At 35.7% G+C, this 14,876-nt stretch overlaps 1 protein-coding gene across 1 annotated transcript; it reads left to right on the top strand.

The window, feature by feature from the left end:
• The first annotated feature begins 2,519 nt into the window (after positions 1 to 2,519).
• Positions 2,520 to 13,532, top strand: LOC107770802 (uncharacterized). Its single transcript, XM_075228541.1, has 12 exons — positions 2,520 to 3,087; positions 5,833 to 6,036; positions 6,287 to 6,432; positions 7,581 to 7,849; positions 8,172 to 8,254; positions 9,973 to 10,120; positions 10,214 to 10,653; positions 10,864 to 11,381; positions 11,456 to 11,516; positions 11,624 to 11,896; positions 12,166 to 12,427; positions 13,035 to 13,532. Exons 1-12 carry the CDS (start codon positions 2,704 to 2,706, stop codon positions 13,370 to 13,372), a joined length of 3,126 nt encoding a protein of 1,041 aa, XP_075084642.1. The 5' UTR covers positions 2,520 to 2,703; the 3' UTR covers positions 13,373 to 13,532.
• The last annotated feature ends 1,344 nt before the right edge of the window (positions 13,533 to 14,876 follow it).

Genomic DNA, 14,876 nt, shown 5'->3' with positions numbered 1-14,876 from the left:
TGAAGAAGTATTATCCTTGAAGTTGCAATGCTCCTCGACGTACGATCCTAAACTGCAAGTCATGATGCTCTTCGATGTACGAGCCAAAACTGCAAGTCATGATGCTCCTTGACGATGAGCCTAAACTGCAAGTCATGATGCTCCTCGACGTACGAGCCTAAACTATAAGTCATGACGCTCCTTGACGCAATAGCCTAAACTGCATGTTGCTATACTCCTGGCCCGCATGAGTTTAAACTGCGTACGCCCCCCCTAAAAAAAGTCTGCTATGTTGAAAATCTCGAAAGAGGCGACCTAGGCAAAAGTTAGGATGTAAAAAAAAATCTACCCAGTCTGAACTACGGTATGACTTGATCCTCTTCACCGAGGTACGTAGGCAGCTTAGAGTTTCATTCTAAGTTCAGTCGCATAAGTTCAAAAGATACATATTGCCCCAATTGTTGTTCGAATGAAGTATGAAGGAATGTAAGATCAAGCTGAAATGCCATCCTCCTACTGAACTTTGACCTCATTTGATTTAAAGGGGGCAACCCTCCATGGTAAATTGATATCTTCGATGGGCCGATTTTAGGAGGATGTCAAGTATTTGCATTGAAGTCCAGGGATTCTCTATGTCTTCAGGTTCGCCAAACCTTCAAGTTTGTTGGTCTCCAAGTCCGACCTCTGCCTTATAAAAAAAGGGTAAGAGAAGAGAGACATCAAAAGGAAATACAAGTATAAGGAAATAATTGCTTGGCACAACGTTTTAAATCAAGTGAGACTTGAACTCAAGATATTTGTGAGAATATGGCTCTTAAATTTCAATTGATGTCAAGTAAGACATCTTCTAATTTCGACGTTCCTACACCAAAATATGAATTTTTTTGGTGAGACTGCGCAGATCTAGAATTGATAGCATGGTGCAATATAAAGTTGATTTCAAAATATTATCTGGGACGATTCTGAAGTTGTTTGATTAAGAATTATGGATATATGCTAAATCTTGAAGTCTAGTTTTCTTGAAATCAAACGGTTTGCAATTTCAATAATTCTACACTGAGATATGAATTTTTTGGTGAGACTGCGCAAATCTGAAATTTTTAACATGGTGAAATCTAAAGTTGGTTTAAAGATATTATCCGGCGCGATTCTGAAGGTTTTTGATTTTGAGTATTGGATATATTTTAGATATTGAAGTCATCAAACGGTTCATTATTTGGATTCTCCCATGGCAAGATATGAATCATTTGTTACAGGCACGAAAATCTGAAAATTATGCGACTAAGATAAAAGTCGAACAATGTAAAGCAAAAGAGAAGCTGGAATATTTAAGCCCTCGAAGTCTCCAAGTTGAAGTCTTCAAATCCGCTGATCTTCAAGTTGAAATATTTAGGCCCTCTAAGTCTCAAAGTTGAAGTCTTCAACGCCGCCGGTCTTCAAGTTGAAGTCTTCAAATCCGTTGATCTTCAAGTTGAAATATTTAGGCCCTCCAAGTCTTAAAGTTGAACTCTTCGAGTTCGTCGGTCTTAAAGTTGAAATATTTAAGCCCCCCAAGTTGAAGTCTTCAAGTCAAATGACGTGGCGCACCAAGTCAAGTGGAAGAGCCAATATGATCATGCCACATGTCAAAATGACAAGGCATGCCCAATCACACTGAAAGGCCAATGAAATCGCGCCACGTGTGCAAGTGACATGTTCTGGCCAATCAAATACAACCATGTCACACTTCAATTTGATTGGTCGGAAAAAGTTTATTCTTATCACAACTCCGCCCTTCCACAACTATAAATAGGGGTCTTCATAACTCAGAAAAGACACCAGAAGTTATAACAAGAAGCAAGAGAGAGCTCGTGGATCAAACACCGCAAATTTCTCTACAAGTTTCAGGCTTCAAGCAATCAAGTTCAAGTTCAAGAACGAAGAACAAATCAAGTATTCAAGCTCAAGAACGAAGAACAATTCAAGTATTCAAGATCAAGAACGAAGTCAAATCAAATACAAAACGTTCAAGATCAAGGCTACTTGTTCGTGATAAAATTCGTGGCAACAATCAAAGTGTTCGCGACGGATAAATCAAATTCAAATTGAAGATCAAGCTCAAAGGCCCTTGAATTTTTACAAGAAAAGTAGAATCAGATGAATCATAGAGATTGTACACTCAAATATTCGAAATAAAATACTACGATTGTTGCAATATTTTCGGTCTTGATTTTATTTTCTCGACTCAAATTTATTGTCTACACATATTTTACTTAAATAAAGTAAACAAATTTAATTATTGCTTGTAATAACAAACTTTTAAGATTATTAATTACTTATAATATTAACTATTGAGTAAATCTATTTATGTCATTATTCGTAATTTGATACTTAAAAAGCACTTTTTGAAAAAGTTTGGTCAAACACAAATTATTGCTCAAAAGTAATTTTTAGAATGATTAGCCAAACACAAATGACTTTTATAAAAAATTTTTCAATTTTTTTTTAAAAAAAAGCACTTCTCGAAATAAACTTATTGTTTCAGCTTGGCCAAAGAGGTTATGAGTCTCAAACTTTGAAATTATTAGTCCGACATAAGCTGAATGTACCATAACAAAAATTTTCCCGCTCAAAATTCAAAATCAAATTCAGCGAAAGCCATATCCAAAGTTCTACAAAATTTCCCAGAACACACGCGCAGATCCAGTCAGATAAGCAAAAAATCTTCGACAAAATCGTTCGAAAATGCCAGTTCCAGTAGTAGACGAAGAAGAATTACATAAAAAATTGACTGAAAAAATTTCTAGGGTTTTGGACGAAGCTCGATCGTCAAATGCAATACATCAACGAAAGCTCAAGGAACTCTCGGCTATCCGTTCCGTTACGAAGTCACCTGACAAGTTTTTCGGTGCATTCTCGAGAGCGTTAACACCGTTATTCGACTTCCAGCGTCGTACGGCTTCTGCCGAGCGAATCATCCGATTTGTCGCCGTTTTCGCCAGTGTGCGTGACGGTAAAAATGCTTCGGATTGTGACGCGTTTTTGGAGAAGTTTCTAGAGTTTTTGCTTATGGCTGCTGGGGCGGCTAATAAAACTGCCCGGATTAGGGCTTGTCAGATAATTTCCGAGGTATGGCTTTTTAAATAGTTTTTAAATTAGAGAAAACTGTAGTTTGTGCTTTTGCCCCTCTATTTCGCGTACTTATTTGGATATAGTAATATTTATTCCATTTGCTTTGGATTTTGATAAATAATAGAGAAAATTGTAGTTTATGTTATTTTGTGCCTTTTGCATACTTTTTTGAATTACTCATTGGATGAGAAAATGTGAATTTGTGTATAATTGTCAATTAGCCGAGCAGAGAGAAAGGAGGAGGATTTGATTTTGCTTTTGAGTTTTGATAATTAAATAATTTTGAGATGATATGTCATTTGATAAAGCACATCCGTAAGGACTGAGAAGAGATTTCCTTATAAGTAGTAGTACATTACTTCTTTTTGCTACTGCTCGACGCAGTATTGATGCTGTATCTGACAAAAGTGATGAATGTAGTAAAAAAGTGCAGCTTCTGGCCACACCTCAAATGTGAACATTAAAGATTGGGAAACTCCCTAGCACTTTTGACGCATGTTTTTATTGTGACTTTAGTTGTTATACTGCACTTTTTGCACTGTGAAGCCAGATTTTAAACTCACTATTTTAGTTGTTATACTTTGCCTTTGCTCACATTATCGGTCCCAGGCTCGGATAAATGAGGACGGTTGTGGTAGGTTGGGAGTCAACATTAATATAGCCACTTTCATGATAAATTATATTTGCATAATATTGGTGTGAGATGATTTAAATGGAGTAACGTGGTCAGTGAGGATTCATATAGCTGACCCCAACTTATCTGGGATTGAGGCGTAATGTTGTTCTTGTTGCGATTTGAGTTTTTGTATGTGCTTATATATCTAGTTGATTTGGCAACATATTCATGTTACCATACCCTAAAAAGCTTGTTTTTCGCTTTGGTAGAGGAACAATCTCAAATTTGGTGACTCTGTTACTATTAGTTTAAACTCTTTTGGTTGACCATGAATACAAGAAAAAATAGAAAGAAATCTTGAAAGGAGAAGTCAAGGATTGACTTGAAATATAGTTAGGAGAAAATGCACAGTAGTCAATGTGCATAGAGAAGGAAAACACTGCATCAGAAAGAGTGTAAGGTGAAAACCTAATGTGGTAGTCTCCTACATAGGAAGTTAGGAATTACAAGGTCCTCTATTTTCCAATAACTATGAAGATACTAAATCCACAAGCTGTGCCTTTTTATTTCTGTCATACTCATACACATCCTAAAATAATGTTTTGTGAATTTCTATTTCTTCACACTCCCATTTCAATATTTCTATGATAATGCACCAATTTTTCCTTAGAAATTTCCTTTTCCCTTCTAATAGCTTTCTCAAAAGAAAAAAGAAATCTTTTGGCTCTTGTCTATACATTTGCAATTTATGGGCATAATTTAAACTAGGAATGCTTCTCTAGAGAGTAAGGATTTTATAATAACCGTAAATTAGAAAGACTATATGCACATTAAGTTTAACTCTCATATAATGAAGTTTGAAGTTAGAATCCACGTGATTGTAGTTCTAAATACAGACAATTAGCTATTTATGCCTTTATTTTTAGGAGAATGACATGACAAATGAAGATGCAACACAAAATGAAAATAGGATGGATGAGACAAAGTTTTACCCGAGTGTTATACCCCAGGAAGATATATACCAAAGTGAAATACAAGTTTATAGAACAGTCTTGGGACCAATGATGTTATATCATAGTGAATTTTGTACCTCTAAAACCCAATAAATTTATAACATGGGTGTTAATGTGGTAAAATGCAGATGTTAAGTTGGATGTTGCATTCACAAATTTTGACATATTTAGAAATACTCATATTGGATAGAGGGTGTGAGTACAACAACATACCTAGTATAATCCTACAAATGGGGTATGGGGAGGGTAGTGTGTACATAGTCTTACCCTTACCTTGCGCCTACAGAGAGGTTGTTTCCGATAGACCCTCGGCTCAAAGCAAACATGCATAATCACAACAGAGGGTGTGTACTACTCATATTTATGTGAGTAGTACACATAAATAAAATGAGTGAAGATTGTCTAATATGGTTTTGTCATATCCTACGCAAACCTAGAAATACACTAGGTAATAAGTGAGACCTTGTGATGATTGAATGTGCTAAATGGGGATGAGATATACCTAAAATCACGAGGTGAAAAGTAGTAAGAAAGATGTTTGCTTGAAATCAATATGGACTTATCTGAGAAAGAAAGCAAGGAAAGTAAAAAGATTCATATACAAATTCTAGTTAATTATTAAGACTTAGCTGTGACTATGCTTACATTGGGTTTGGTGTTCGCCATGAGTCTTTTTTGGTTAGAGATTGTATTAGTGTAAGGTTAAGTTCTAGAGTTGGCCATTAGCTATAGAGAACCCGCAGTTTGTTTTCTAAGGCAAATTACGAGTATACGAATAAAATTGGCCCGAAAAGTGTAAACTAGATTTAGAGGATTCATACAGCTAACCCCAACTCGTCTTCATAGTACGTAGTTTAATGTTATTCAGTTTTTCTTATACTAAATGAGTTATGTAAAATCACCTTATATATCCTTTGGTTTTGGGAATTTTGTTAAATGTAGGCAATGGTTTAAAGTTCCCCTTTCTCATTCAAAATATGGTTAATTTTGATTTGAGAAGTTTCTCTTTCTTGTGCTTTCTTTTGTTTTTTCCTCTTTTATCTCGATGCCATGATAGAATTACCCATACCTTTTGTAAATTGTAATCTCATTGATGATTTTCTTGTCTTCTAGATCATAATGCGATTGCCAGATGACACAGAAGTCAGCTCTGAACTTTGGGATGAAGTTATAGAGAGCATGAAAACACGTGTTGGTGATAAGGTCGCTTCTGTCCGTACCTTTGCCGTGAGGGCGCTTTCACGGTTCGTTAATGACTCAGAAAATGCTGACATTTTGGAACTATATCTGGAGACACTTCCTCTTGAACAAAATGTGGTGAGCTTTCTCATACCTATGTATGTTACAGTATATTCCCCTTAGTTGATAATGATGCATCACACTTCATTACGTATTGCTCAAAACAGTCAGTATGTGACTCATTTAGTCTATATTTTGCCTGATACTAGTGTAGAATCTTTAGCATCTACATGATATACTCCATCTTGAAACTTTCCTGATATGTCTTAGCATAACTATATCAAATGATTGAATTAATGAATTCCTCTATATTGGCTTTTTTTTGCAGGATGTCCGTAGGACAATTATCTTATCCCTTCCACCATGCCATGCATCTTCTGCAGCAATAATTGATTGCACACTGGATGTGAGTGAATCAGTACGCAAAGCAGCTTATTCCGTGATTGCTAGTAAATTTCCCCTGCAGAGTTTCAGGTAACTTTAAACCATTGCCTACCTGTATCATCTTTGCCTTACTTTTGCTTCATCTTGGCATGGTATCCATTCTTTTCTTGGGAATCACTAAAGAAGTGTGTATTTTCCCTTATTTTGTATGCATCTCAACAAGATGATCATCAAAATTTCTGCATAGATTATACCTCATGTCTGTGGCTATATGTACAGTTAGAGCTATTATTGGTGTCAGTCAAACTGGTTTCACTGCCTGATATTCTCCATTTGCCGATTACAGTCAACTCATCGATATTATGTCCTAAAAGAAACAACAAAACTCAAGTTCAGCTAAGTACTTCATGCCCTTGTTTGCTTCTAGGTCAATATCGAGAGATTTCTATAAAAGGTTATTCTTTTCTTTAAAGTTGTCTGTTAGCATTCCTGCTTTTACATGAACAAAAACTGCAGAGGGTTTCGACAAGCAAACAAGTATAGTTCTTTAATCACGGACTTTTGTGATGGCCATTTGATATAACCTGGAAAAGAGTCGGTGAGGGTCTTCTTTTGTTTTTGAGTTTTGGTATTCTTGATATTTTTTGTTTATGTTTTGTTTCTTGTTGCGTAATTTATGGTAAAAAACATTAGAAAAAACTTCTATTTAAATTCTTTTAAGGACATTGAAATTGATGCTAGCATAGAACTTAGAAGTTAGTTAGCAAGACATCAAAGAATTTCTGCTGTCCTAATATCTTATCAAATTCACTCACTTGTCAAAGAGAATAAAGGGGCTTTGATAAATTTTTTGCATTAACTCTGGACGCATTGGAGCTTAAATTTAATAACCTAATTCACCACTAAAGGGAGTCAAGCCTATGTGATACTTTTTGCTGTGAGTATCAGCCAGATATTTTATAAGTCAGTGAAGCCTTACTATCAAATTCATGGTTAACTGGAAATTGGTACTGTATGCATGTTGGATCAACTTCATACACATTTCCCTTGGGTGCATGGTATAAAAAATTAACTTCATACACATGCTTGAATCATGTTCTCTAATTTGACCTCAAGTTCAGCCAAGTAATTCATGCCCTTTTATGCATGTTGGATCACATGCATAGGGCTGATTTAATTAGTTTACATAGGTTCCAACTCATAGATATCCTATAACAAATGTTTTCTACATCTGGCAGCATCAAGCTCAGAACTCTTATTTTGGAGAGAGGACTTGCTGATCGCTCTTCATCTGTTGTAAAGGAGTGCTTTAGGATGATGAAAGATGAGTGGCTCACCAAGTGTTGCAATGGGGACCTGGTAGAACTACTTAAATATCTTGATGTGGAAACATATGAATCAGTGGGAGAGTCTGTAATGGACAGTCTGTTAAAAGCAGGCTTGGTTAAGCTGCAAGATGGTCAAAGTATGAGGCAATTTTTGACATCGAACAGTGACACTGTTGAAGGTTGGTCTTACAAATTAAAATATTTGATGTCTACTTCTTTTGCTTTCTCGGAATGACTTTATATGCTTATTGATTGGCATAATTCGAGATATTCATTTCTGTTTTAAATAAGAAACTAAGTTTAGTGTTAAATCTTTATCTATGTTTTCTGAAAATGATCTATTCTAGTGAAGGCAAACTGCTTCCCTAGTTTAACCTTCAGTTACATATAAGGCTAGAGATACTCAATTTCTGTTTTTCATGTAATTGATTGTTTCTAAAACTTGGAGCAATTTGTGTTTGCAGTTCCAACATTTAATTGCATGTTCTCTTTGCTTACCAGGCAATTGTAGCATCCAACTCATGGAAGCAGAAACCGCTTTCTTTTGGAGAGCTGTCAGTAAACACTTGCAAATGGAGGCACATGTGAGTATTTAATATTTGTTTACCAGATCTTATGCTATTTCTTCAACTGTTTCAATGTACCATCTCGCTGCTCAAAACTCCTTAAAACATAGGAAGTTACCTGTTATCATACAGCGAAATGCCAAGAAGGGTTATCCTTCTCTTTGTTATTTAACATTTACCTTCTCTCGAATGTTTCAAGATCCTCATTGGAAGATTGAATTAAGAAAAAGTTGAACAACTATCATGCTTGACATAATTAATTAAGCAGTAAATGGATTTGATTTCAAATGTTGTTATCACAAACAGATGGCATCAATTGAATAGATTAAATATAAATTCCTATCTATTTTAGCACCCAAGGGTGTGACCTAGTGGTCAATGAAGTGGGTGAGAACCATGATGTCTCAGGTTCGGAGGCAAAAGATACTAAGTAATTTGTTCCCATCTTCCCTTGGAATTAGTCGAGGTGCGCGCAAGCTGGCTCGGACACCACAGTTATAAAAAAAATTCCTATGTATTTTTGTGTTTGTGAAAAGGGTTTGTATGGATTGCCTGATGTAGATAGGTTGGAGTTATCTGTCTGTCTTGGTTGGGCTAGAGCATAATGTGGTCAGTGCATATGCAATTCCAGATTTTGCAGGTCCAGCTTACAGAGCCTTGGTCTGCTGTGCTAGTTTTCGGAATTTAATCATTTTAAATTCGTCTTGATTATTATGCATAATAACGGGCTAATGAGATAACTATTTGTGTAATCTATGCGTAGCATACATGCATAATGCTAAATAAGTAATGTGTCGGTCCTTGTTAGTTCCCGCGTTTAATGAATTGCTTACGGTAGTCTGTTCCATAAACTTTTTTTTTTTAAATGTTGAAGTGTGTGACCATTTTATTTATAAGTTTAAGCTTCTAGCGAACATACTTTCTATTACTTAATTATGTTATGCCTCAATACGCCTCCTTACATGTGGGTGTGATTCCTTTTCATTGGCCAAACGCGTAAAAATAATTTTCCCTTTTGGGTGACAGTGAGATTTGAATGTATGAATTACCAAGAATAAGAATGCGCCTTGCTCTAATGCCATGTTAAAGTGACCATCTCATCTAAAAGGTTAAGCTATTAGAGAACATAATTTTACTTAATTATATCTTTAACACATCCCTCATATGCGGGCTTGATTCTTTTTTATGAGCCAAGTACGTGAAAATACTTTTTGATAATAGATGGCGGTGAGACCTCTTTTAATTATTTAATTATATTATGTCTCACCATAAAAAAAATGCAGTTGGTGCTTTTGAATAAGTAGAGTCTATGAATTGGTCATTCCTGCTTGAATAAGTGTTTTTGCTACTATCTAATCCTATTGAGGTCACTTATGTCCATTGTCCTCAACTTTAGTTTTGTGAATGCCTGTGATGAAGGTCCAAAATAAAGGTTGCTGGTTCCTTCACAGTTTTCTTGTTGAAGTCTCTAGGAACATATCTTAGCATGGTATAAGGATTTTTTGACTAAATTAGCTACAGCCCAGTTATGTTTATTTCTAGCGTATTCTGGCTGTGTGAAGTTTCTGGGCACTGGTATTTAGTGTCACAGTGCATAGTGGGTTTAATTCTTGGTTTATTGCTATTTATCTATCTTAAATAAAAAAAGTTTATTGCTATACAAACTTTTCATTTGGATGACTAGTGCCAAAATCCTTTGTCATATCATGTAAATATTCCTAATGATGACCAAACAGGCAAAGGGCTCTGATGCTGCTACAACAACAGGGACAGAATCTGCTGTATATGCATCAGAAGCTTCAGATAAAAATGATCTTCTTGACAGAATTCTACCTGCTTCTATTGGAGACTATGTTCAATTGATTAAAGCGCACATAGTTGCTGGTGAGGAATTTATCCATAGTTCTCTAATTTCTAAAACCCTCTCTGTTTTATTTTCCTTCCATATTTTGCTATTAGTGACAGAGATTATTGCAGGAATTAATCACCGATTTGCATCTCGGCAACTGCTATTACTCGGTGCAATGCTTGATTTTTCTGATGCTACAAACAGAAGAGTTGCAAATGAATTTCTGCAGGAGTTGCTTCGCATACCCCCTGATCATGAATTAGATGAGCATGACAATGAGGTTGTCATAGGAGATGGTATCAATCTTGGAGGTGACAAAGATTGGGCTGCTGCTGTATCAGAGTTGGCGAAAAAAGTCCATGCAGCTCCAGGAGAATTTGAAGAAGTAGTTTTACGTGTAGTGGAGGAGCTTGCTAGGCCTTGCAGAGAGAGGACTGCAGACTACATGCAGTGGTTGCACTGTCTTGCTGTGATTAGCCTTCTGTTAGAAAATGTTCAGTCTTTTCGCTGGATGCATGGAAAATCTATAGAACCGAATGAAGTCCTGCACTCTGTATTGCTGCCTGGGGTCTGTATCTTGTAAAAGTTACCTTCTCTATTCTTTCTTTTTGCCTCAGTTATTTATCTGATGTTATACATTCATTTATTTCCACGTTCATTTGTGTTCTTGGGGATAATGTAATGGATGTATTATTATAACCTTCAGTTTCTTGTTGTTGGTTCCTCTGTTATCAACTTTGTAGAATTCTGAGCTATTTTGTATTGTTCTGAAATGCAGGCAAAGCATGTACACCTAGACGTTCAGAGGGCTGCCATTAGATGCCTCGGTCTCTTTGGATTGTTAGAAAGGAGACCTAGTGAAGATTTAATAAAGCAATTAAGGTCTTCTTTTGTTAAGGGCCCCTCTTCAGTTACTGTTATGGCTTCTAAGGCGTTGATTGACCTTGGAATGTGGCATGGTCCTAATATAGTTGATAAAGCTATGAACCAGGATCTCTCATCACAACTCCAAGATCATAAAATTAAAATGTTATCTGATATCAAATTTAGCATTGGAAGTGAGGATTTGGAGATAGAATTAGTTGACCTGTTATATGCTGGATTGGAGAAGCACAATTCAGGTGATTCTGATGACTGTGATGAATATGAGACAGTTCAAACAGTTCTTGGTGAGGGCTTTGCTAAGACTCTTCTGCTAAGTAAGAAGTATCCGAGCACACCTGCTTTGTCAAATCCGCTGCTATTAGCTGAGCTCATAAGCTTGTATTTCTGTAGTGAGAATAAGGAACTTGGAAGGTAAATCTCTTTGCTGTTCACTTTATTTTATCTCATCTTCTGAAAATTCCACCTGATAATATTTTACCTCACAGGTTGAAGCAATGCCTTTCTGTATTCTTTGAGCATTATCCATCCCTCTCGTTGAACCACAAGGTTTATAGAATTTCAAATTTGTGCATGCAAAATTTACGAGAATTGGATAGATCGGTTTGTGATTTTGGTTTTGGGTTATTACAGAAAACTTCTGGTTTGCATTGCAGAAATGTTTATCCAAGGCTTTCATGCCAGTTATGCGCTCTTTGTGGCCAGGCATCTATGGCAATGCCACTGGATCTACGTTCATGGTCTCTAATATGCGCAAGCGTGCTACCCAAGCATCACGTTTTATGGTGCAGATGATGCAGGCTCCCTTGTATTCTGAGGAAACTGCTCCAGCCAGTGAAAACGATAATGAAAACCACATTGATTCGCCTGAACCTTCATCTGAGTTCGAGACTGGAGAAGAAGGGCTTGCAATATGTATCGCTGCAGAGGTATTTATTCACAGTTTCCAGTTCAGTGCCCTTATGCTTAGTTTAACGAACATATCATATATAATACTTTTACTAGTGTTCCTGTTTTCCTGAGCCGAGGGTCTATTGGAAACAACCTCTCTATCCTCACAAGGTAGGGGTAAGGTCTGCGTACACACTACCCTCCCAGACCCCACAGTGTGGGATAATACTGGGTATGTTGTTGTTGTTGTTATATGTATACTCTTCTTTTTATATGGAATGGAAATTTCTTTGGGTTGTCTGTCAAGGTGGCCAGCTTCCATGCAAAGAAGACAGCTGCAGAGAAAGCATATGTTTCTGCACTGTGTAAGGCACTATCCTTGCTTCACTTTAGACCAGCAGAACAAGGAGCTGTCAAGTTAATGAGGCAGCTATTGAATCGTGTTGCTGAATCTGTACTTTCTGAAAACGAGCTTCTTAAGGAGTTGAAACAGATGGCTGAAAGGCTAAAGGGTTTAGACAAATCTCCAGACCATAAACTATCATCTGATGAAGTTAAACTTATTCTAGGTAATTATTTCTGGTTTAGCGGCTATAAAACTGCAGTCATCACATGCTCTTTTCCTTTCTCTTTGACGAAACACTTGAAGTCATTTATATGGGGTGGTTTTTTTTTTTGGGTGGGGGTGGGGGTGGGTGGGTTTCAAAAGATGAGATGTTGTGAGTTTTGGAACTTGAAAGTGTGATAATATCAGTTCCACATCCAACAATGATGTGAACGCAGCTGGCATTGCTTCCTCAGTCTGTGATCAATATAAAAATAGAAGAGAAGTATTTTTCTTAGCTGTGAAAATGCTGCCAGTTTAGTCTCTATATTTGTTTATGAGTTCAACTTCTGTACATTGATATTCTAATTTTTTTACACTATCGGGTCATTTGAAAATAATTATAGGTAACTACCATAATAAATGGATTAGTAACTTATGAAATAAGGCAAGTAACCTTCTATAGTAGGTTAAATTGCACTGATAGTGTAACCACGAGCACGTATAAGTAAAATTCTTTGTTGTTATTTTGCCAGATTTATATTCTGAGATAGATTCTAATCATATTCCACTCAATCTTTTAGGCATATTTGCTTATCGTGATTTTGTTAACATGCTTTATTATGGCTCAGGAAAGTTGGATCTTGATATCGTACTTGATGAGGATGACTCGATGGAAGTACTGCCAACTCCAGCACCAAAATCAGCCAGACCAACTCGTACAAGGAGACGAGCTAAGGAAGCAATAGAATCTTCATCAGATGAAGAATTCCCCCTATCTGCTGTTCCTACTAATCCTGCTGTAACGAGTACTCGGTCACAAAGGGCTAGCAAGACTGCAGCATTGTCAAAGATGGCTGTCAAAACCATAGTAAAAATCGATGAATATGATGATGAGGAAGATGAGGAGGCAGATTGTCAGTCTGATGTTACATCCGATGATGATTCTGATTCTGATGTAGAGGTATAATAAGCACATTCTCTCCTGTGTTCTTCGCTTTATTATTTGTTTGAATACTCTTTGTATTATGATAAATCGCGTATTATGATGTATTGGTGGTTCTGCTTGTGTGCATCTCGTACAACTAGCAGAATACTGTCCTAAAGAATTTATAACTAAACAATTCCTCTACCTGTGGCTCTTGAGAATATCTTGTTTCTGTTTTTTCATTGTATAAAATTGATTCCCAATGTAACAAAGGAAGTTTTATGTTTGGTTTGAAAGTTCTAACGTCAGTTCAATAGAGTAATATGTTTGGTTTGTTAAGGCGCTACTTGTTATAAATTTTGTACTGAGCTCAGCCTAAATTGCCAAATGGTTTAATTCTAAATGTGAAATTTAATTTTTTTTGGAACATGTTTGAGAAAATCATAGCTAAAGTAATCATCCACTTGTCAAAAATTATTGTGTTATATTTGTTGAGACAGTAGAAGTAACTTCCTTTCTGAAAACATGGAATACAAATATTTAAGGAGTTTAAGTTCTATGCATTGATTGCATAAAATATATTTATACGATTAGATCACTTCTTAAATTGGTGATTTGGTAAAAATAGTAGTTAATCTCTTAAATCCAATGTGAAATGATAGAGAAAACGATGAAAATGTAACGTTTCCATTTTGAGTTCTAGATTTTTATAGACTTTTTCGTCCCTGGCCAATAGAATTCAGCCACAGTATGTGGATTTAAAACATTTTCATGTCTTTTTATTTGTCTAGATATGCATTAAATAATCTTATAATAAGAGTAGAGGAAAGTGATGTGTCATGGTGTTGGAGTTTTGAAATAAGTGATGGGAAACAGGAGTTAGTATTGTAGAGGAGAACGATTTAGCTCATCTATGATGTAAGTTATTTTCCCTTACATCACTATCCCGCATTTAATATGAGACATTTTTAAAATATTCAATAATTTAAGACAACTATATAGTAAATTATACTCCTTTCATTCATTTTTACTTGTCCACTATAAACTTTGCACACAGTTATAACTATTCTATCCACGGGTTATATTATCCACTTTGGACCTGATCTCACCTCGCCTTAAAATGTGTCACTATATTTAAAATTTCTTTCCTTATATATCTTTTTGTACCTTATTGATATAAAATTTACCTAAAGTGTTATATAACACCTCCTTAAGAATTTGATGTTCACCTTAAAATTTATCTTATTATTGTTTATGATTGCACGCGAAGTTTCTTTCATATAAAATGTAATAGTTCATCCTACTTACTCTCTCCGTTTATTTTTACTTATCCAGTATTCTAAATATAGATTTTTACTTTTACTCACTTTTAACATATCAAGAGAAAATAATTTCTTTTTTCTTGTTATACCCACATTATTAATTACTAATTTCAAGTTATTTTCTCAAACCACTAAAAATATGTATCAATTAATATGTGTATCACATTAAATTATGCACTTTATTTATTATTTTTAAGGGTTATATAAAGTCCATAGTGGACAAG

This window comes from Nicotiana tabacum, chromosome 13 (genome assembly GCF_000715075.1).
Source record: "Nicotiana tabacum cultivar K326 chromosome 13, ASM71507v2, whole genome shotgun sequence".
Classification (NCBI taxonomy): domain Eukaryota; kingdom Viridiplantae; phylum Streptophyta; class Magnoliopsida; order Solanales; family Solanaceae; genus Nicotiana; species Nicotiana tabacum.
This window is presented reverse-complemented; position numbering and strand designations above follow the sequence as displayed.